At 37.0% G+C, this 23304-nt stretch overlaps 2 protein-coding genes across 5 annotated transcripts in view; one reads left to right on the forward strand and one right to left on the reverse strand.

The window, feature by feature from the left end:
• The window catches only part of LOC128683155 (tyrosine-protein phosphatase non-receptor type 61F-like), a 69526-nt gene extending 46648 nt beyond the window's left edge, over positions 1-22878 (forward strand). Inside the window, exons 9-10 of the mRNA XM_053768439.2 lie at positions 22255-22428; positions 22711-22878. Of these exons, the coding sequence (XP_053624414.1) occupies positions 22255-22428; positions 22711-22837 (301 nt within the window). The 3' untranslated portion in view covers positions 22838-22878. The remainder of the gene's footprint in view (positions 1-22254; positions 22429-22710) is intronic.
• Positions 274-20446, reverse strand: LOC128683153 (nascent polypeptide-associated complex subunit alpha, muscle-specific form-like). 4 transcript variants are annotated; one of them, XM_053768435.1, is made up of 10 exons: positions 20329-20446; positions 19996-20136; positions 10227-19102; positions 9733-10082; positions 8563-9174; positions 7536-7598; positions 5418-6527; positions 2566-2637; positions 2279-2350; positions 274-1202 (listed from the first exon to the last, which is right to left on the reverse strand). In XM_053768435.1, the coding sequence occupies exons 3-10, from the start codon at positions 18935-18937 to the stop codon at positions 430-432; spliced, it is 11763 nt and encodes a 3920-aa protein (XP_053624410.1). In that variant the 5' UTR covers positions 18938-19102; positions 19996-20136; positions 20329-20446; the 3' UTR covers positions 274-429. The 4 variants fall into 4 exon arrangements, 3 of the variants coding, with proteins under 3 accessions (XP_053624410.1, XP_053624411.1, XP_053624412.1); XR_008406255.1 differs by lacking the exon at positions 274-1202 and adding an exon at positions 3414-3534 and having other exon boundaries at positions 2296-2350; XM_053768436.1 differs by lacking the exons at positions 2279-2350; positions 2566-2637.
• Positions 22879-23304: the final 426 nt, after the last annotated feature.

Below are 23304 nucleotides of genomic sequence, written 5' to 3' on the forward strand. Positions count from 1 at the left end.
AACAGCACAAACACTATTTATAAAGATAGTAACAAGTTTACATAAAATTACGCCTTCGTCCACCATGTTGTCCAGCTTTCTTACCTAACCAGTTAGGTAGAAGAGAAGATTTTTCTTTTACGGTTACATATTAGTGTATTTCTCTACTTTCGTAGGACTGGACAAGTACAGTAACAAGTTTACGTAAAATCATTATCCAAACAATTTTAGGTGATCATATATTTATAAGTACAGTAACAAGTTTACGTAAAATCATTATACAAACAATTTTAGGTGATCATATATTTATTTCGTTATCAAAACAAATGATTATAATTTCACTACACAATTTAAAAAGAATGGATGTACTACTATTCATTCAAAATAATACCTATAAAAACTTCACATAAACAATATGGACAGACGACATTTGTGTACACGTGTCTTTGTTTATACGGATATACTACTTACTTTCTTATCAATGACTTGTAGTATTCCGCTTTCCTGCTGTATGAAATCGAAACAGCATAAACCACCAAGACCTTTCGAATGGGAACCCTTACCGGTGAGTAAGAACTTGATTCCTCCCTCCGGAACAAGGTTCAAGTCTCCTTCTTCTTCTTCCATAGAGGATTCAGTTATGAATAAGGGACCGGGCGGAATTGATTCCAGCGCCAACTTGTCTTCTGGACATAGGCATTTGTCTATGATCGGATCCTCGCACGGGCAAACCTTGCCTTCCTTCTTCATTCTCTCTTCTTCGTCTTGAGGAGTCGGGAACATGTTGTAGTACTCCAAAGCGTCCTCGAAACTATTTTCGAACATTGGGAATTGTTCCAAGCTTGATCTCGGCCTTTTCCTAAAACCAATGTTGAATCCTGATGTCACTTGCGTCTGTTCGGATTGCAATTGCCTGATGCGTTTTAGATCAATCCATTCTTCGGTGATTGAGATTTGATCTAATAGAGTAAAATCATATTCCGACGTAGCGGTCAGAGGCTCCTCTTCAGGACACACACATTTGTTGTTTTTCTTAATTTTCTCTCGACGTTTCTGTTCTTTCATTTCTTTTTTCTTCTTCTTCATTGCCTCTTTATACTTCTTCTTTCGTGTCTTTTCATCGCAAGCACACAAGCCTTTGTCTGGATTGTTACAAACGCATTTATCATGGTTAGATAAGCATGTGCTCGAGCTTCCCGGAGGCATTTGAGAGTACGGCCCGCCTGAAAACAGACGTCGCAATCTAAAATTCATCAAAGGCAAAGTTTTATATTGCACTGAAAATATTGATGCATGGATTCCGTAAGATATCCCGTAGGAAGTCCCGCTAATATATAGGTAGTTGTGTTCAAAGCGCGAAAGCCTAAAACATATTCCCATACTATTGAATATTCATAAGGTTTAGTATGAAAGAAGGGAAAAACTATTTTAAGGTTGGGGTCATGATTTTGACCCTTTGGGATCTTTTCTAAAGTAGATAAATAAAATTATGTGATCGACCGAACATTTGGTTGCTATTCCAGTTTTGGTCGAAACCGAAACATGTCAAGTCTCATGAAAATGGAACATAATTCTTTTAGCGACCCACTCCGCATACCTCTAGGGCGACGCTACAGTTCTGTGCTACAATTGGATTTTGAAGAAAATGATTGTCTTTTGAAAATGTTTTAAATTTTGGCTGTGGGTACTTATTGAACGATATGCTTAGGTATATGTAAAAAGGACCTCCACAACAGAATCCCGTTATTAGATAAGCGACGTGATTTGCGCTCGAATTTTGAAAATGTAAATTTAATTTGATTATAACTATATTATGTATTATAAAAAAATAATTTCTCAATTAAAAGCCATACAAGTATAAACTACTATGTATTTATACTTCTATGACTTGATTGAGAATTCAAAGTGCCTACACATGTTTCTTAACACAGCCAATGAAACTCAACTGTTTTGGATCAACGAGCAACTATATAGTTATTAAACCAGTTGGCGTTGCCAACTGGTTTGATATAACAACGTGGCTATGTTTTTTCATCTGATTCGTAGCGTTTTTGGCTCAACGCATTGCGCGTTGCGTGCAAAACACTTGAAAACAATAATAAGTTAGGAAAAAAACAGTTCTTTTCTTTAACACTACAGTTCTACGTTCGGTTGTTTCCGTGGCGCGCCATGTCTCGCGCCGCGCGCGGCCATGTTGGTAGCAAATCATTCAACTACTTTTGCAATTATGATTAAACCAGTTGGATCGTTGAGCATAGAAAACAGTTGAATAAAACGAACGCCCACGACTAGTATTTACCCGCTTGTGTTTGTATTGTTTTTGCTTTATTCGGGCAAGACACATCTCTGCTGCAACTAGTTCTTTGGGTTCCTGAAAACATGTTAGTTGTTCACTAAATTACACAAACAAACAGAAACCTGTAGCTAAATGTATTTAATCTACTTTTATTTGTTAACCCTTCATCGCCTGGCGATAATAGCGCGGTCCTCGCGAGTATTTTGAAACATTGAATTTAATTCAAGTGTTTTATTATTAATTGCATGTATTTACTCACTATATATATATATATAAATCTGTGTATTTACCAGCTTGTGTAGGAATCGTTTTTGCTTTGCTCGGGCAAGTTACATCTTTGCTGGAATTATTTCTCTGGGTTCCTGAAAAATGTTTATTCTTACAAAATTGACACAAAGGGAATCAAATTAAGTAGCGAATAGCGAAATATGGTCTTTATATTTGTTAGTCCTATAAAAATCCTGTCAGCGTTTATAGGAGCGTGCATTACAAGATCACAGAGTCGTATAAAAATCTGAATAGCTCTAGCTCATGTCGCTATAGGTGTGATTTATCCAAAAATGGTAATTGTGGTCCATTGTTTTTCATAAATAATGTTGTAATGGCTGTGTTGAGTGAAAAAATAAATTCGTTCTATGTTACAATTTCTTCTAAAAATCTTAAAATACGAAAACCGGTACCTAATGTATTATTTAGATTTGTATTTCTATAACTCGAAAATAAAATGGGTGGTCACATTACCACCATCTGTAAATACAAGCCCTGTTAGATCGGATTGCGGTCTATACTGCAATGCATTTATCTAAAGCTTTACAAAGCATTTTAGTAATTTTTATTGACGTGACAACGTCTTAAATTAGGTTGTCAGTGGGAGTCACTTATGAAAAAGTGTAACGCCCGGTAACGTTACGATGAGTCACCGAACGAGAGAGAGGCCCGCCGAATGCCTTGCGTCTCTCTCCCACTCAACTATGATCGGTCTGCCGTGCGCGTAAAAAGACGTTGTCACGTAAAATCTTCGCCCGTAAAACCGACTTTACAGGCAACCATTTTTTTAAGATCAAAAATACAAAATGGCTGTGGACAGACTGACAGACTTTAATAATAGGAAATGCAGCACATATATGTAGAATCTTACCTATAATAGTAGCAGAACGTGCAAGTTTGGTACAAGCAATCCATTAGAAGTCACAACAAAGACAAATCAATCCTTTATTATCTTCAGTAGCTATATCCAAAACGTTTACAGGAGAACTTTTCTTAAAAATAAAAGAATAGAACAAAACGTTAACGAGACTAAATAATGTTAACACTTATAAGACTTAAGCTCTTATAAGAATCATATAATGTAATCCAGTAAACGTTTATAAGACTACGTAAAAGGATTGCAAGTGCTTGTAGCGTAAATTTTCTAACAAGAGATACTTGTAATAGGATGTAATATGTAAATAATTGTAGCGCAAAAAGTCCCTTAAGACGGCGGTAAGTCCCTTAAGGCTAGATCTCGTTTCAAGCCGTATATTTGTAAAAGTGTAAGTTTTAAAACGAGGTCTAGTCTACACCGTGACCTTAAACAGCTTTTATATGACCAGTGACTTTTATCAAAGCCTCTATTAGTGTGCTATAAGATGTTTAGTCTTATAAGTCAACAGATATAGGAAAATTTTGCTCCTTGAGATGGAAACCAGTAAAGTTTTGTCGTTTAAATATACTAGCTTCTTTCCCGCGACTTCTTTCCCGTGGGAATTTCGGGATTCTGGATCACTTAGCCTATATTGAATGTAGCTATTTAATATCCTTCCGGTTGGTTTAGAATCGTGGCATTTATTCGTAGTAAGAAGTAAAAAAGAAGAAAAAAAGAAAACCGGCCAAGTGCGAGTCGGACATGCGTAAGAAGCGTAGGTTATTTATAAAACGTCAAAAAAACCACGTTTGTCGTGTGTGAGTTTTTTAACAAAGTCTTCTGCCGCGTCTGACTGTCTGTTCGCGATAAACTCACAACAAAACACGGATAAACAACTGCACGGATTTTCATGCGGTTTTCACCAATAGATAGTGCGGTGCATGAGGAAGGTTTAGGTGTATAATTTATTATGATTTTACCCGAGCGAAGCCGGTTATTTACATATGTAGCCGAACTAAAGATGCCGACGCGAGGGCGTGAACATTGCGTAGACTGTATGAGCGCTTTTATTTACTGCAATGAATAACTAGTAATGTATCCTGAATTCGCCAAGTTCGATGAACTGCGGTCCACGATAGTATGGAGCCGAATAGGTGGAAAAAAAATCGGTGGACGTGTCTGACCAGATCCAACCTAGCTAGTTTATTTTTGCTTTTATTGAACTTGCAAATATATTTAAGTATTAGATGTCGCCCGGGGCTTCACTCCCGTGGGAATTTTGAGATAAACTATAGCCTATAACAATCTTGGATAATGTATCATTCTCATGGTTAAATGAGGTCATGGTAAGCATGGTCCCCACGGTCAATGGTAAGCCGATCTGGCATGATAGGGACGAATACTGTTCAAATGAGTTTCTTTCGGCATTTCTTCTCAGCAGTGGTCGTTCCGAAATGCCAGTAGTTTGTAGCTTGTGAGAAATAACTATAAATATAAAAATTGACGAGAAAAAGTGCCTGTGAAGGTATAATTTCTGAATAAATGATTTGAATTTGAATTTTTGAATTTGATTTGAATTTGAATTTGGTGAAAGAACTTTTGAAATCGTATCGGTAGTTTCTGAGATTACCCGATTACGTCAAAAATACAAACTCACAAACACTTACCTCTTTATAACAATAGTATAGATTCTGCCCAGGCTATGTATCCCTTAATCGTTTCATATGACATCCACTGGAAGATTATGAGGGTCCTATTCTATGGTGGAACCTCGCGTCTTGAAATGATTTTTTGGTAACCCATCCCGAGGCCGACCATTAAATAGTTGCTTAACCGCCACTTTCGGAAGATGGGCTCTCATAACACTTTCCAACCAGCTATTAAGTAGCAATGACATCAGTGCGGTACTTAATTATTAATAAGTGCCAAAGCCAAATATAAAAAAGATAAAAGCTTGCAAAAATGCGATATCTGTCAAATAAACGGAAAAAAAGATTTAAAATAACGATGGGTAAATACCTGGGGGTGAATTTCTTTGGTTTCTTGCTATTGGTGGTCCAGCCCAGCATCCACTTGTAGGTGGTGATGAATCTTGTTGTGGTAAACCCCGATATCCCCTCGAAGATGGTGTCGAATCTTTTGGCGCGGAACCCCAACATCCCCTTGAAGGCGATGTTGAATTTGGTGTTGAATCTTTCGGCATTGAACCCCAACACCCTCTGGGAGTAGGTGCTGATGCAAAGCATCCTTTCGAAGTAGGTGGTGATCCTCTACGTCCAGTTGAAGTCTGTGCTGAATCCTTTGATGCTGAACCCCAACAACCTCTAGAAGGTGGCGTTGAATCTTTCGGTGGTGAGTTTCGAGATACATTTGCAGTCGGTGCTAAATCTTTTGATGATGAACCCCAACACCCTTTAGGAGCGCGTGCGTTGACCCTACGTCCTGATGAAGTAGGTGCAGAATCCTTTGGTGCTGATCCCCAACATCCTTTCGAAGTTGGTGGCGAATCTATTGATGTTGGACTGTAACATCCTCCCGACGTCGGTGGCGAATTATTTCCACCTGCTCTACTCTTATGTGCTGTAGCTTTCTTTCCTTTTGAAGCGTCTGTGGGATTCTGTGCTTTGTTTAAAATTCTATCAGCATTATTTAGTGCCTGATTCATGTCCCTCATCATTTGTTCTAATGTATCCATCAAATTATCAGGTGAACATTGTAATTCTTCATCTTTAGAATTTACTTTTTGTTTGTTCTTGGTTTTCTTTTGTTTCTTTTCTTTTTTGCTTAACATTTTTTTCAATTTATTGCTACCTTTGTCGTTGTCTTCATCAGCCGACAGGCAATCATGTTCGCATACCAATTGTTTCAATTTGGGCGGGCCACATTGAGCTTCAGCAGTTTCAGGAGGGCAAGGTGGTACACTTGTATTTGTCGAAACGCATTGTGCTTCGGCAGTTTCAGGTGGGCAACAAGATTCACATGTATTCGTCGATACATGTTTTCTAATGATAGTTATTTTAACTTTATTGTTTGTAACAGAACACGGGAAACAGCTTTTGCAGCCAGACGCCGAGTTTTGCACCGGTTTTAATACCTTGGTTTGGGTCCCCATATTACATGCATTGAGACCTGCAAACAAAACACTGGATTCATTCTTTGCTGAATTTGAATTACATTATATTAGCCTCTATAAATATATGTTCTATTATTATTAATACTCACTAATACGTGGTAATTCAAATTAAAATTGTAGTTCGTAAGGAGATTATAAAATGTAAACTATGTTTAGTTGCACACACATACTTGACTGGACCAGTAATTGGTAAAGGGTACACATTGAAACAAAGTTCACTTTCTTGTTTTAGGGGTTTTTTATTCCTGTTCAAATATGTATTTTTGTTATTGTAATCTTTATAATAATGATTTCATTCATTTTGAGATTTCGCGTTTCATTATTAATTACTTAAAACGGGTATTAAACAACTGGTGTTTCGGGTCAGCAGCTCGTTGACAATGTGTCGTTGTACCATTAGAAACGTCGGAGGTATAAAAGGTACGCCCGTTTTATTTCAAGTTTCAAGTAATTAACAATGTTTTCAACCTAAATGGCGAATTATACCTAATATAATATAAAGTCGAGGACAGACCAATTAGTCTGTCCTCGACCCATTAATTCTAAAATACAGAATCGAAGTTGCTATTAAATTTCAGTATTTTCAGAAAGTCATCTAGTAAAAGGCATCCCCAACATTAGTTATTCCGTGCCCCTGTTTTACAAATAAATATCTTTACAAAAAACTGCGTTAAACACATTATTGAAATAAGTTATAATTTCTTTCAAGTCGGACATTATTTACCAGTCTCGTGACGTGATACATGCACGACTGAAGACAAGAGTATCCTTAGGTAGTTTAGATTAGCTTTGATCTCAACTTTGATCAGATACGCAATCTAAATCTATTCAACCGTCTTCCAATACGGTGTTTATTTCAATTGTACGTTCGAGTTTATATAGATATATACTATATATTCATATTTTGCTCAAAATATTTCAGTGGTGTCAGGATATAACCTAAGGAATACAATTAATTTTTAAAATCTTTGATCTGCTATGCAAAGATACGGAAAATGATTTACCATTGCTGGTATCGCCATAATTGTGTTTCCTTTTGTGTGAGTAACTCATCTCAATATCTAGACCTGAAAAATAAAATTAATGTGAGCATGCAATACTGATCGGAAGGGATTGAATGCTTGAATATGAAAGAAATGAAAGACCGAGATTGAAGAATGAAAAAGCGATATGATTAGTTCTATTATAGAGAATGAAATATATATATATATATATATATATATATATATATATATATATATATATATATATATATATATATATATATATATATATATATATATATATATATATATATATATATATATATATATATATATATATATATATATATATATATATATATATATATATAATTCCGCAGGCATTCGTTTTTAGCCGGACTTACGACCTTTCGAGAATAAATACGTACATACCTATTTACTCTCGTAAGGTAATTTGTCTTAATTGCGCACGATATAATTATATGGAATATGTATTCCAATGTCTTAATTGCACACGATATAATTATATGGAATTCATATTACATATAATTATATCGTGTGCAATTAAGACAAATTAAATATACGTTGTTCAAAAAGTTTAACTTGTATGTCAGTATATGTAGGAAATAGTATGTATTAAAGTGTAATATTACGCTAATATCGCATGTGCCATCTATATCTAGTACTACAGTTACTGCAATAAAGATATTTGAGTTTTTTTTTTTTATTTTTTTAATTTTATTTATTTATTGATTTACTCGTTTTATGTAAATAAGCCGTAAGATGAATACTTTATTGTATCTAGATTCTAGTTTTTACCCACACACGTCGAGACATGCTAGTGCGGACACGGGCCGAACCTAATGACCTGGTAAAACATGCCTATTATGAAACATACAAACATTTTATTTTTACCATATCGTGAACGCATCGTGTAAAAAAAGAGTGCCCGCAATTTAATAGTATTTGTTTTATAATTCATGGTAGCTTAGACTCGAACGAGGATGAGGCGTAATAATGTTGTCATTTATTAATTCATAATTCTTACCCTGCGCATCTCCTTGAGATGAAATGAGAGGCACGATCAACTCCGAAAGAGCGCTGTGAACGCAACGTACTTCTGACAAATGATTGGGCGGTGGGCCGCAGCAACACGGCCTGTCCAAAGTTGTATCCATACTCTCTTCATAACATATAACATTGGTCATGTCACAGTTTTGACCATCATCTACGGTGTAAATAATATCGCGATTGCTGCCCTCGTCAAACGTTACTGATCTCCCGACGCTTACTTCTAAGCGTTCCATATTATCTTCTTTGTCACCATCTGATTTCCCTCTTCTTTTACATTCAACTGGAGTGGGTTCGTTGACTGTATCTATTTCTGTGCACGTCTTTCGTTCTTCTTTTTTACCGCAGGTGCTTTTACATTTATTTTGTTTGGGACGTGTTTCATTGCACACATCTATGTTTAAACTAGATATTTGTTTTTCTTTGTCGCCTAATACTATTCTTTTGGACCGTCTAAATACAGTTCTACAAAAACTTTGTAACGGTGGTGTGTTGTTTACTGTTTCGTTGATTGTATCGTCTTGTCTATTCATGTTTCCTTTATGAAAAATACTGAGGCCTCGTGGATACAGCGATTCTTTGTTCGGCACTGAAATTATGATGGCCAAATGATAATATTATATTTAGACAAATCATTGATTCACAAAAGAGAAAGTCGTAGTTTGAATTCAAGTCTTTTCTGGCTTTTATGTATTGTACCTACTAGCTGTTGTCCAAGGAACCCAGTGTTAGGATCTTGATAAATTCCAAACAACTGCTGTTGATATTGTATTTTATTTTTATGGACAAAAATACGTAGCACGTAATTGCGTCCACATCCACACGTTCTTCCTTGTGGACAGCATTTGGATGTTAGTAACGTGCTACGCGTTTATATATTTCGTGGACTATGTTCGTAGCTAACGGACCCAACGGCGATGTGTACGTGATTGAGTTTAGTTTTTGTAAGAAAATGAATTTGTCCCTCTTTCTCATCTTCGCATGATACCAGTTTCTTCCGGGTTGCGAAGCAGGGAAGCTCAGGATTGGCGTAAAAAAATAATCATAAAATCATGAAAACTCAATGTGAATGGGACTAGTAGGTTAGACGGTTAAGGTACGATTTGAATACATATAACTACAAATTCTTTTGAAAGTATTCACTCACCTTCATTTTTCAACATCCACTGAGAGATATTTTGTGAAACCTGAATGCAAATGGTCGATTGACTATCCGGAGTTATTTCTGAACCAAAATCAGAAGAAGAAACAACAATGAAAATTGAAGAATCTGATATTTTTTTACTTTCAAGTATTTTATCGATCACATTAATGACGTCTCGATCGGTACTCAGATTGCTAATTACAATGACGGGACTTTTTTTCAAGTCACATTTTTCCGTGAAATCGTGTCTTGTTTCAGATAACGTGTAAATCGGGACTTCCGTTTCCATGAAAGCTTTCTCATCTTTATCAATGGATTCAGCATCAATCGAGTATTGAGTATTATCAAAGTCGCTGTAAAAATAAGTACAGATATATATTTTAAATGAGAGGTCATTTCATTATTCAAATTTATATAATTTTGGGCAACGCCATACAAATATTTCATGGGGTGGGCCCAAAGATATTATAAAAAATCATATACAAAGATATATTTACCTGTTAACATTGTTATAACTCACAGCATTTTCTGGACATTTATCTGCCAATTGTTCGTTGTCGTATACGTCATAATATTTTGTATTCAAGAAATGACTAGATTTCTCGGAAAAGTTACTATCGATGAATGATATAACACTTATTGTATGTGTACCTTCGCTTATGTTAGAACTTGTAGAGAGGCTTAATGATGATTCAGTTTTAATTAGTAATAAGCTCAATAGTGATGGAGAATCTAAGTAAGTGGATTGTTGCTTGGTTACCAGAGATTTCGTACTAGTCGACGTAAGGCTCTCGACTAAATAATATTCAGAATCTGAATATAGAGAATCTGTTTTAATTTGATTTGTTTTTGAATGACTGACATAAAAATTAGAGAAACAATTAACGTTATATCCATAATCCATGATAGATGATGAGTTATTAGTCATAAAACTTGTATCAGACTCACTAGTTGAATAAATAGCATATGTTGATACATCTGAATCAGAGAATATAAATTCAGACGGATTCTCTAAAACTTTCAAATCTTTAGCTTCATCGCTGTAAATATCAGAATTAAATTTGCTCACGAATTTGTTTATAAAGATATATTGTAAGCTTTTTTGATCTTTGAGTTTCCTATTAAGAACACTAGGAAAAGATGGTTGCTCAGTTACTCTCCCTACAGTAACTTTGATTCCTTCATTATCAACGAAAACTCCACCTTTTACGCCAGGAATACATTCCTGAGGGCATGAACACCATGATGAAATATCAGGTGAGGTAACTCTAATTTTGACGTAACTGTGTTTAAATCTAATTTTTTTTCGATCACAGCCACATCCTCGGTCACATTTAGTAGTTCTGGTAACACTTTGAATTTCCTCTGTAAGACCTCCTTTTTTACTAAGCTTCCTTTCACCAACGCCAATGCCTCTTGATTTGGTTTTTATTTTTCCTAATTTTTCTGATGGTGTTAATTCAGGGGGCAATCCCTCGGCTTGCCGCACTTTTTTAACTAACATCTTTTCAGATGGAGTCGCCCCTTCTGGCATGGGCAATCCAGCCGCTGCCAAACCTTTCAAAATCTTTTCTTTTTCTTCTGGGGATTTTCCTGTTAAAGGTGTGAATAAACCTTCCGCTCTTGCCTTGCGTACAATATCTTTTTCAGATGGAGTTTTAGCTTCTGGTGGGATCCCATATTCACGAGTAATTTTTTTAACCAAAGATTTTTCCGACGGTGTGTGTCCTTTGGGAAGTGGAACTCCAACATCTGCTAATCCTCTTAAAATTTTCTCTTTTTCAGCTGGTGTTTTACCAGCCAATGGTGTTAATAGCCCTGCTGCCTTTGCTTTTCGTAACTTAGCTGAAGAAACTGGCATAACTGACGGAGTTGGTCCTTCTGATTTGATCTTTGCGATCAATGCCTTTTCAGAGGGAGTCCTGCCTTCTGGGAGTGTGACGCCTGCATCCATCATACGTTTTAACGCTTTTTCTTTTTGGGCTGGAGTTTTACCTTCCAACGGCGTTACAATTCCAGCTGCGTGAGCTTTTTGTAGTCTTACTCTTTCAGCCGAGGTTTTAGGTTCCGGCGGTAAACCCATTTCTAATCTTACTTTTTTAATTAAATCCTTTTCTGAAGGAGTTTTCCCTTCAGGTAGTGGCAGACCTGCCTTTGCCAAACCTCTTAATATTTTTTCTTTTTCAGCTGGTGATTTACCTTCTATTGGAGTGAGCAAACCCTCAGCTTTAGCTTTACGCAGTTTTTCAGAAGGAATTTGAACTACCGAAGGAGCGGGTTTCGTAGTAGCTTTTATCTTTTCTATTAAGGCTTTTTCTGATGCTGTTTTTCCTTCCGGTAGTGGTAATCCAGTTTGAGCTAAACCTTTTAATATTCTCTCCTTTTCAGCAGGTGACTTTCCTGTTAATGGCGTTAATAATCCAGCGGCTTTAGCTTCACGCAACTTTTCCGATGGACTTTTCATAGCCATTTTTTCTCCTCTCTCAGATAAGGGGGTTAAGAGAGGGCAAATACATTCATCACTGGGACCTTTCCCTTCTTTTATATTCTTACGTGTTTTTTTATCTAATTTCATTGCTTTATCAGGCGGTAGTGGTGGTGGACCAGCACCAGGAGGACCAGTGGTAGCTTTAATTTTCTTAATTAATGCTTTTTCAGATTTCGTTCGACCTTCAGGTAACATTATACCCGCTTCGGCTTGATTTCTCAAAATAGCTTCTTTTTGTGCTCGATTTTTTCCTTGTAATGGAGTAATAATTCCTTTAGCTAAAGCATTATTATACTTTTGCTTCTCAGCCGCAGTTGCAGGCTCTGGTGGCAGACCCATGTCTTTTCGAACTTTGGCTATTAATTTCTTTTCGGACGCAGTTTTTCCTTCGGGTAATGGTATTCCATGTTCAACTAAACCTCTTAATATTTTTTCTTTTTGGGCTGGTTTTTTGCCCTCCAATGGTGTAAGTAGACCTGCTGCTTTTGCTTTTCGTAATTTTTCAGATGGAATTGCGACCACTGAGGTTGGCTTTTCTTTTTGGACTTTCGACGAAACTGGAACTACAGATGGCATCGCTTTTGTTGTTGCTTTAATTTTGTCAATTAATGCTTTTTCCGATGGAGTTCGTCCTTCTGGCAATGGCACACCAGTTTCAGCAAGTTTTCGTAGAATGGCTTCTTTCTGCGCTGGAGATTTTTCTTCTAATGGTGTTATAATTCCTTTGGATTGTGCATAGTTATATTTTCTTCTTGCAGCAGAAGTTTTTGGTTCTGGTGGTAACCCCATGTCTCTTCGAACTTTATCAATCAATTTTTTTTCAGATGGCGTTTTGCCTTCAGGTAATGGTATGCCATGAGCTCCTAAACCTCTCAAAATTTTTTCTTTTTGAGCAGGCGTTTTATTTTCTAGTGGCGTGATTAATCCTGCTTCCTTAGCTTTACGCAATTTTTCAGATGGAATCGATACTACTGATGGGATAGGTTTTGTTGTAGCTTTAATATTAGTAATCAACGCTTTTTCTGAAGGTGTTCGCCCTTCTGGTAATGATATACCATTTTCAGCTAGGCGTCGTAGGATTTTTTCTTTTTCGGCTGGAGATTTTCCTTCTAATGGAGTGATGATACCATCCGCTAGAGCTTTATTATATTTATGTTTTCCGGCTAAAGATTTTGGTTCTGGAGATAAACCAAGATCCCTTCTAACTTTATCATTTAACTCTTGTTCAGACACTGTTTTGGCTTCAGGTAAGGGTAAACCATTCATGGCTAACCCTCTAAGAATTTTTTCTTTTTGCTCAGGTGTTTTTCCTTTTAAAGGTGTTATTAATCCGGCTGCTTTGGCTTTGCGCAGCTTTTCTGATGGTAAATGCACTAAAGACGGAGCTTTCGAGGTGGCTTTTACTTTGTCTATTAAAGCTTTTTCTGAGGAAGTCCTGCCTACTGGAAGAGGTACACCAGATTCTATCATACGTTTCAATGCTCGTTCTTTCTCTGCTGGAGTTTTCCCTTCGAGTGGTGTTATCATTCCTTTTGCGTGCGCCTTTAATAACTTCGATTTTTCACCTGATGTTCTGGGTTCTGGTGGTAAACCCATTTCTGTTCTAACTTTTTTCATCAATTCTTTTTCTGAATCAGTTTTTGCTTCTGGAAGTGGCATACCTGATTTTGCTAAACCTTTTAATATTTTTTCTTTCTCAGCTGTTGACTTTCCATCTAAGGGAGTGAGGAAACCCTCAGCTTTAGCTTTACGTATCTTCTCTGTAGGCATGACAGCTTCAGAGGGTATCTTTGCAGTCTTAGCTTTAATATTATCAATCAACATCTTTTCAGATTTTGTTCGGCCTTCCGGTAAAGACAAACCTAGTTCCGCTTGTCTTTTCAGTATTGCTTCTTTTTGAGCTGGAGTTTTTCCTTCTAATGGTGTTATAATACCAGCAGATAATGCATTATTATATTTTTGTCTGGCAGCTGAGGTTGTGGGCTCAGGTGGTAGACCCATATCTTTCCGGACTTTATCAATTATTTTTTGATCAGATGCTGTTTTACCCTGTGGTAACGGTATTCCATGGGCTGCTAAACCTCTCAAAATTTTCTCTTTTTGATCTGCAGATTTTCCTTCTAGTGGTGTGATAAGACCAGCTGCCTTAGCTTTTCGTAGTTTTTCTGATGCTATAGGAACAACAGAGGGCTTGGCCTTTGAAGTGGCTTTTATATTTGCAATTAAAGCTTTTTCGGATGGGGTTCGTCCTTCAGGTAAAGTTAAACCCATTTCAGCTTGTTTTCTTAATAATTTCTCCTTTTCTGCAGGTGTTTTACCTTCTAACGGTACAATCAATCCCGCGGCTTGTGATTTGGCATATTTGTCTTTCTGAGCCTGTGTCTTTGGTTCAGGCGGTAATCCGAGATCATGGCGAACTTTGTCTATTAGCTGTCTTTCAGAAGGTGTTTTAGGCTCAGGGAGTGGAAGACCTTGTTCTGCTAAGCTTTTTAGTATTTTTTCTTTTTGAGCAGGTGTTTTTCCTGCTAAAGGAGTCAGCAATCCGGCAGCTTTAGCTGCTTTTAGTTTTTCACTCGTAATTTTACCTGGTTCTTTTAACATCATTGATGCTTTGGTTCTTTCAGATTCCGGAGTGAAAAGTGGACAAATACATTCGTCAACAGGGCCTCCTCCTTCCTTAGTTAGTTTGGCCGTTTTCGCATCTAATTTTTTTACTTTGTCGGGCGGAAGAGCTGGGGGTGGACCTGCTTTAATTTTTTTTATTAATGCCTTCTCTTTTTTATTACGTCCTTCAGGGAGTGGTATGCCCGCATCATGCTGTGCCTGTAAAATTTTTTTTATTTGTTCTGGAGTTTTACCTTCTAAAGGTGTAATAATTCCGGATGCGTATGCTTGTTTATATTTAATTCTTTCAGCTGGAGTTTTTGGTTCAGGTGGGAGACCCATATCTCTTCGAACTTTGTCAATAATTTTTTGATCAGATGGAGTTTTGGCTTCCGGTAAAGGTATTCCATTTTTCGCTAAGCCTCTTAATATTCGTTCCTTTTCTTTGGGTTTTTTACCTGTAAGAGGGGTCATTAAACCAGCAGCTTGAGCTTTTCGTAACTTTTCCGAAGGAATACGGGTAGTAGCAGATGGAGTTGGACCTGCGGTTGCTTTAATACTAGCAATTAAAGCTTTTTCAGATGGAGTTCGACCTTCCGGTAAAGGTATACCGGCTTCTGCTTGTTTCCGAAGAATCGTTTCTTTCTGTGCTGGTGTTTTCCCTTCTAGTGGGGTGATTATTCCAGCAGCTTGTGATTTAGTATATTTCCGTTTAGCTTCAGATGTTTTTGGTTCTGGTGGGAGGCCCACGTCTCCCCGAACTTTATCAATTATCATTTTTTCTGACGCTGTTTTCCCTTCCGGTAATGGTATACCATGTTCTACTAACCCTTTTAAGATTTTTTCTCTTTGACTCGGTGTTTTACCTTGAAGTGGTGTAATAAGTCCAGCTGCTTTCGCTTTACGCATTTTTTCAGAGGGAATTGGAACTACAGAAGGGACAGGTCTTGTCGTGGCTTTGATTTTATCTATCAATGCTTTTTCAGATGGAGTTCGACCTTCCGGTAATGGTAAACCGGCTTCCGCTTGCCTTCGTAGAATGGCTTCTTTTTGAGGTGTAGTTTTCCCTTCCAATGGTGTTATTATTCCATCTGCTGTAGCTTTGTCATACTTTCGTCTAGCTGCTGAAGTTTTTGGTTCAGGTGGGAGGCCTAAATCTTTCCTTACCTTGTCTATTAGTTTTTTTTCCGATGGAGTTTTACCTTCAGGTAAAGGGATTCCAGACATAGCTAATCCTCTCAAAATTTTTTCTTTTTCAGCTGGTGTTTTTCCTTCCAAAGGTGTAATTAAGCCAGCTGCTTTAGCTTTACGCAATTTTTCGGAAGGAATTGGAGCTACGGAAGAAACCGGTTTTGTAGTGGCTTTTATTTTTTCTATCATAGCTTTTTCTGATGCAGTTTTTCCTTCTGGTAGGGGTAACCCAGTTTGAGCTAGTCCTTTTAAAATTCTCTCTTTTTCAGATGGTGACTTTCCTGCCAGCGGCGTTAACAATCCAGCAGCTTTGGCTTGTCGCATTTTTTCTGATGGACTTTTCATAGCCATTTTTTCTTCTCTTTCAGATAAGGGGGTTAAGAGAGGGCAAATACATTCATCACTAGGACCTTTCCCTTCTTTTATATTTTTACGTGTTTTTTTGTCCAGTTTCATTGCTTTATCAGGTGGTAGTGGTGGTGGAGCAGCACCAGGAGGACCAGAGCTAGCTTTAATTTTTTTAATTAATGCTTTTTCAGATTTCGTTCGACCTTCTGGTAAAGGTATACCCGCTTCGGCTTGTTTTCTCAAAATAGCTTCTTTTTGTGCTCGATTTTTTCCTTGTAATGGAGTAATAATTCCTTTAGCTAAAGCATTATTATACTTTTGCTTCTCAGCCGCAGTTGCAGGCTCTGGTGGCAGACCCATGTCTTTTCGAACTTTGGCTATTAATTTCTTTTCGGACGCAGTTTTTCCTTCGGGTAATGGTATTCCATGTTCAACTAAACCCCTTAATATTTTTTCTTTTTGGGCTGGTTTTTTGCCCTCCAATGGTGTAAGTAGACCTGCTGCTTTTGCTTTTCGTAATTTTTCTGAAGGAATTGCGGCCACTGAGGTTGGCTTTTCTTTTTGGAGTTTCTCAATCAACTTTTTTTCCGATGCAGTTTTCCCCTCAGGTAAAGGCAAGCCACGTTCAGCTAAACCTTTCAATATTTTCTCTTTTTGAGCGGATGTTTTTCCTTCTAAAGGTGTTAATAAACCATCTGCTTTAGCTTTGCGTAGCTTTTCTGAAGGGATTGCAGTTGCAGATGGCATTGCTTTTGTTGTTGCTTTAATTTTTTCAATTAACGCTTTTTCAGATGGAGTTCGACCTTCTGGTAATGGTATACCGGCTTCCGCTTGCCTTCGTAGAATGGCTTCTTTTTGAGGTGTAGTTTTCCCTTCCAATGGTGTTATTATTCCATCTGCTGTAGCTTTTTCATACTTTCGTCTAGCTGCTGCAGTTTTTGGTTCAGGTGGGAGGCCTAAGTCTTTCCTTACCTTGTCTATTAGTTTTTTTTCCGATGGAGTTTTACCTTCAGGTAAAGGGATTCCAGACATAGCTAATCCTCTCAAATTTTTTTCTTTTTCAGCTGGTGTTTTTCCTTCTAAGGGTGTAATTAAACCTGCCGCTTTAGCTTTGCGTAGCTTTTCTGAAGGGATTGTAGCTGCAGATGGCATTGCTTTTGTTGTTGCTTTAATTTTTTCAATTAACGCTTTTTCAGATGGAGTTCGACCTTCCGGTAATGGTATACCGGCTTCCGCTTGCCTTCGTAGAATGGCTTCTTTTTGAGGTGTAGTTTTCCCTTCCAGTGGTGTTATTATTCCATCTGCTGTAGCTTTGTCATACTTTCGTCTAGCTGCTGAAGTTTTTGGTTCAGGTGGGAGGCCTAAGTCTTTCCTCACCTTGTCTATTAGTTTTTTTTCTGATGAAGTTTTACCTTCAGGTAAAGGAATTCCAGACATAGCTAAGCCTCTTAAAATTTTTTCTTTTTCAGCTGGTGTTTTTCCTTCTAAAGGTGTAATTATACCTGCCGCTTTAGCTTTACGTAATTTTTCAGAAGGAATCCGAGCGGAAGGTATCATTGGTGTAGTTGCCTTAACTTTTTTTATAAGAGCCTTTTCAGAATGAGTTCTCCCTTCTGGAAGTTCTAAACCTGCTTCAGCTTGTTTTCTTAGAATCATCTCTTTCTCCGATGTAGTTTTACCTTCCAAAGGAACCACTAATCCTGCAGCTTCAGCCATCTTATACTTATCTTTTTCTTCTGGGGCAGTGGGTACTTGTGGTATGCCATATGCTGTGCGAACTTTTGCTACCAATGCTTTTTCAGACTTGGTTTTTCCTTCTGGAAGTGGAGCCCCTGCCATAGCTAGATCTTTAAGTATTTTTTCCTTTTGTGCTGGAGATTTACCTTCCATTTCCATTGCTGCTGTTTTAGACATCTTATCCAATTCCTTTTTTTTTTGTTTTGTGCTCAATGTGTCCAATGCGGCCATTGATTTTCTTTTCTCACCCTCTCGTCTTTCTTCTCGTGGTAAATGACCACAAAGAATGCAATTGCAATTGTCACAATTTTTCTTCTTGTAGCAGTCATAAAGACTCTTCATAACTTCAAACATAGCATCTGAATTACAGGAACAACAACAGCTCTCTTCTTTGGTGCTCAATTGACATCTATAAACTTTAAATGTTGTCTGTAAACGATTTTTAGATTTATCTGTATATGAATATGGTATATGATATCCAGAACTTAAATTTACTATAAATGTATTGTCATATGGGCGTAATGACTTTTGTTTCATGATTTTAGATCGCATAATCATCACTTTTGATCGCTTAACACTTGTTTCGGGCCAACTTCTTCGTTTCTCTAATTTATTTATATCAGAACGACCTAAACCTATTATGTGTTTAGCTGCACATTTGTAAATTTTGTACTTTCTGCTATTATGATAAATATCAAATTCTTTGATTGCTTTCATACGACTCACTTTTTCTATCGGAATTTTGTTTTTTTCGTCTCCATTCTGCGGGAATGGACGATTATAATTAGGAGAAAGTATTATATTAATGTCGTCAACGACGCCTTCTTGTTGATCATCCATTTTTAAATATTCTCCCAAACAGGGCTTTTCAAAACACTCTCCAACCAATTTTTACGTGTACATTTGCCGTCTGCCACACTACATTACATTACAAATTAACGATTGATCATAATTAAGGTTCCAGCATTCCACTTGCGTAATGGTTAGTCATAGACGTATAGCCAACTGAAAAGACAAACAAACGTAATCATTATTTTATTACAAGTTAAGATTTAATTAATTATTACGTACCCTATATAATCATTTTATGTACAAAATCCCACGGAAAAGTATTTATCGTACATACAGAAAGGAAACTGTTTTTTGTGGTTGTGGTAGGGGATTCCGCCACGGATTGGTCTGCGTAGAGCCTTTTATAAGAGGAACCGCTATTTAATTGATCATGAAGAGAATTATAATGCTGCCATTTAAAAATGTTCCTAAAATTATCGTCACCAATGTATTTAAAATAAGTGTAACAAAAATTTTGTTTTATTTGCTGCTTCGCCCTTTTTGCCCTGTTTATAAACAGATTATATACCTGTATACAAAATTTTGTATCAATTACAGCTTTTAGTAACTATTTTTCTCTATTGCACTGGCCTGAACCGTAACTTGACTGTACAATTAAAGAGTTAAATATTCTCATCCGTCTAATCCCTCCCGAGAAAATTTTAGCGCTACAGAGCCTCTACCATAGATAAAAGAAGTATATTATTAATTTTATCTATGGGCGCTACCTTGAAATTTTAATTTCTTCACAATGTGGACATTAATAGCATTCTGCGTGTTTATGTTTCGTGGTAGGCTTGAAGGATTAAAACTCTCCAGTTTTTTTTTTTTTACTTTCGGGGGTGACGACACGAAGAATTTAGTTACCTACCAAACACTCAACACAATACAATACAATATGTGTGTATTTATAAATAGTATTTATAAATAATTATAGATATCATACCGGTGTCGGTCGAGACGTGGTGCCACAAGTAATGTGATAATTGTGATAATTGCTAACACTGATGTCAGATTTTATTCAAGTAGCCTGAAGGTATCATGTCATGACTTTTACTACTACCTACCGCTTGGAATTGGCGGCGCGTTCGATCGAGGCAGACTATAAAGCCGGCAGCTTCCCCAATCAATGAGGTCTCGCCGCAGGTCCCGCTGTGCAGGCAGGAAATGCTGCCAGTGTTCTGGGAACCCTGCCTCGATCAGAGGCGCTGAATTAAACATTTAATTTTGAGAACCTTATTATTTAAATTTTAGTTGTAATATTGTATATTAATGTTAATATTATAATAAAGCACCAATTAGGGATAAGTATTTATAGTTTTATTATTGTACAGTTTCTCGTATATTGAACGTATGATAAGGAATAAAAATCAGTTTAAAAATTATAATAAAATACTTACTTTTATAAAAAATCGAGATTGAACATTTTATTACATATTTACATTTTTTTTCTTAATACAATTTTTTTAAAAAAATTTAGCAATATGTACAATTTGTTTTCATTTTTTTATGTCATCATTTCTTTGACGCCTGATTCTGTCAGACTTTTTCTTCGGTTCGATTTGAATACAATATTCTTAAAGCAGGCAGGTCGCTGGCGTCGCGCCAATCTTCTGTTCTGCCCATGGATTTAGTAAATACTTCGCTGCCTCGTACAATACTCGTACAGTACATGTTTTTGTCTTTTGCGGAGATTGGGAGCGGTGTTGCCATGTCGATGTGTGTATGACAATGGCAACAGCAGACATCTTGGATTTCTGTGTTTACCGGGAACATAAATAACCTATGAATGTTAGAATTTGTAATTTGTACTAAATATCGCAAAACCGAGAGGGTGTTCGATCCCCAGTCGGGTCATGATGGAAAATGACCTTTTTCTGATTGGCCCGGGTTTTGGATGTTTATCGTTACAATATATTGTATGTATTTGATATAAAATATAGTATCGTTGAGTTAGTATCCCATAACACAAGTCTCGAACTTAGTTTAGGGTTAGCTCAATCTGTTTGATTTGTCCTAATATATTTGTTATTATGTTTCTCCTTAATAATACACGGCGCCTAGGCCGGTCCTTTGAGAGGTTTGGGGATATAGATCCAAAACATAGAGGCCCTTTGGAGAGTTTTCATGTTGTGTAGGTCTCCCGCCAAAACCTCCCGCCAAAACTAGCTTATTATTATTATTATTTATTAAAGAACATTGCAAGAAAGTCTATACTTTCTTGCAATGTTCTTATCACGGAATTAGTAGGTACTCCACGCAGTCCTTACTAATTCCATGTTTCTTATATCTGTGATTTCTTAAGTATCTTCTAAATCTATGGTAAGAAAGTCTATACTTTCTTGCAATGTTCTTATCACGGAATTAGTAGGTACTCCACGCAGTACTTACTAATTCCATGGTTCTTATATCTGTGATTTCTTAAGTATCTTCTAAATCTATGGTAAGTACAAAACACAAAACAAAGACGTCATGTGGTCAGTCTTTATCAGACAGCATCACAATGGACGGCCCTAAATAAACATGTTACATTATGTACAGACAAGATGATAGCTAATAAATACAAATAAATATATTACAAAAGTCCAATGTTGTAAATTTAAAATGCCCTGTCGGTGTTCAGGAGTGAAGTATGAGGAATGTTCCTGCAAAATGCTTGCTATTTGTCCCTTGGGTGGCCAATTTGACAAGGGGTATGGGACCTTTAAATTTCGCAAAACTTACGTTCGCCCAAACAAGCGTGAAGGGGTCATATCTTCTATAATGGAATATATATACCACACGTGTGCCGCTTATAACCTAAGGTATTTATACATAAATATTAATATATACGGACAATAAATACGGACAAATCACACAGATTGAGCTATCCCCAAAGTAAGTTCGAGGCTTGTGTTATGGGATACTAACTCAACGATACTATATTTTATAACAAATACGTATATAGATAAACATCCAAGACCCGGGCCAATCAGAAGATTATTTTTCATCTTGAGTTACAACAAAGTTATCCGTCAAGACCCGACCCGGGATCGAACCCGGGACCTCTCGGTTCAGAGGCAAGCATTTAACCACTGCGCCATCGAGGTCGTCGAATTTATAAAACTCTTGTTTACTTTTAACGGACAATAGCGGAACAATATTTTCTTATGTTGATTGTAACGGTTATTGTATTGTAACGGTTCAAAAGTTGTCGCGTTACAAACAAACATACATACATACAAAAAATGTATTTTTGCCCCAAGTAGAATGTTAAACCTCGATCGCTTTGCTCGCTCGCTCAATTATATTGATTGGGTAAACTAAACATACTTATATTATTTTAGACATTGCCCCCTGCGAAGGCCAGACGATAAGAACAGTATGATACTCGCCTGCCAGGACTTCACTGTGCTCGTGTGCTTCTTGATGGCCAATTTTGTGGTCTTCCTGACGATCTTCGCCCGGATGACAGCAAACGTCTCGTTCATTATGTTCCAGATGTTTGGATTTGTCAAAAAGTGAGTGATTTTAATCAGTGACGCTGCACAGAAACTCGCCTCACTGACAACGTTTGGGCTTGGGATGTGCGAGGGGTTGTACTGTCCTATAAATACCGACACACGCCGCTTTAATCAGACATATATATTCGTGTCTGATGTGAGGATGTTTGTAACTTGCTCACGCAAAATCTACAGGACGGATGTCCACTAGATTTTGTAAATAGATTATATTATAAATATTCCCATTAGAGTGGATCACTGGCAATTGGCATGTTATACGAATAGTTTTTCTGTTGGCAGGTTCCTGTCAACCAATTTGAAACGAGACAAGCCTCGTGTGCGCTCGAGACACCTATCAAGATCTTCCACTTCACTTCTGTGTTTTAATAGCATAAATCCCCGCAATAACAAGAATTCTTTACAATGAATTGTAATTTTGAAATACCATCAATAATATTCTATCAGTCAGATGGAGTTTTTTTTTTTCATTAAGATGGTACTTTCCCCCCCCCCCCCCTTTAAACTCTCCTCAGCGTTTCGGTTCTCGGTGGCTCCATCCATAGGTGCTAATAATATAAAAAAAGATTTGCATTTTTTTTTGTTTGTAATGAATAAACTCAAAATATTTATATTATTTTGAAGAAATTTGGCAAAGAAATCGACGAAACCTTTAGGAGTGACATAGGTTACTTGTTTATTCTGGTTTTACCCAAACGAAGCCGAGCCTGGCCGCTAGTCAACTATAAAGCGTTTCAGGCCATCGATTTTCTACTTTTTCCACTCACTTAGATGGATAAGGTAGTATTAGCGGAACACGATCCTGGGCAGTTTTTTCTCCATGTCGCACGATCTTTGGCATTCTTATGAGAATAGATTCTAACGTAAACTGACTGT

Source organism: Plodia interpunctella, chromosome Z (assembly GCF_027563975.2).
Source record: "Plodia interpunctella isolate USDA-ARS_2022_Savannah chromosome Z, ilPloInte3.2, whole genome shotgun sequence".
NCBI lineage: Eukaryota > Metazoa > Arthropoda > Insecta > Lepidoptera > Pyralidae > Plodia > Plodia interpunctella.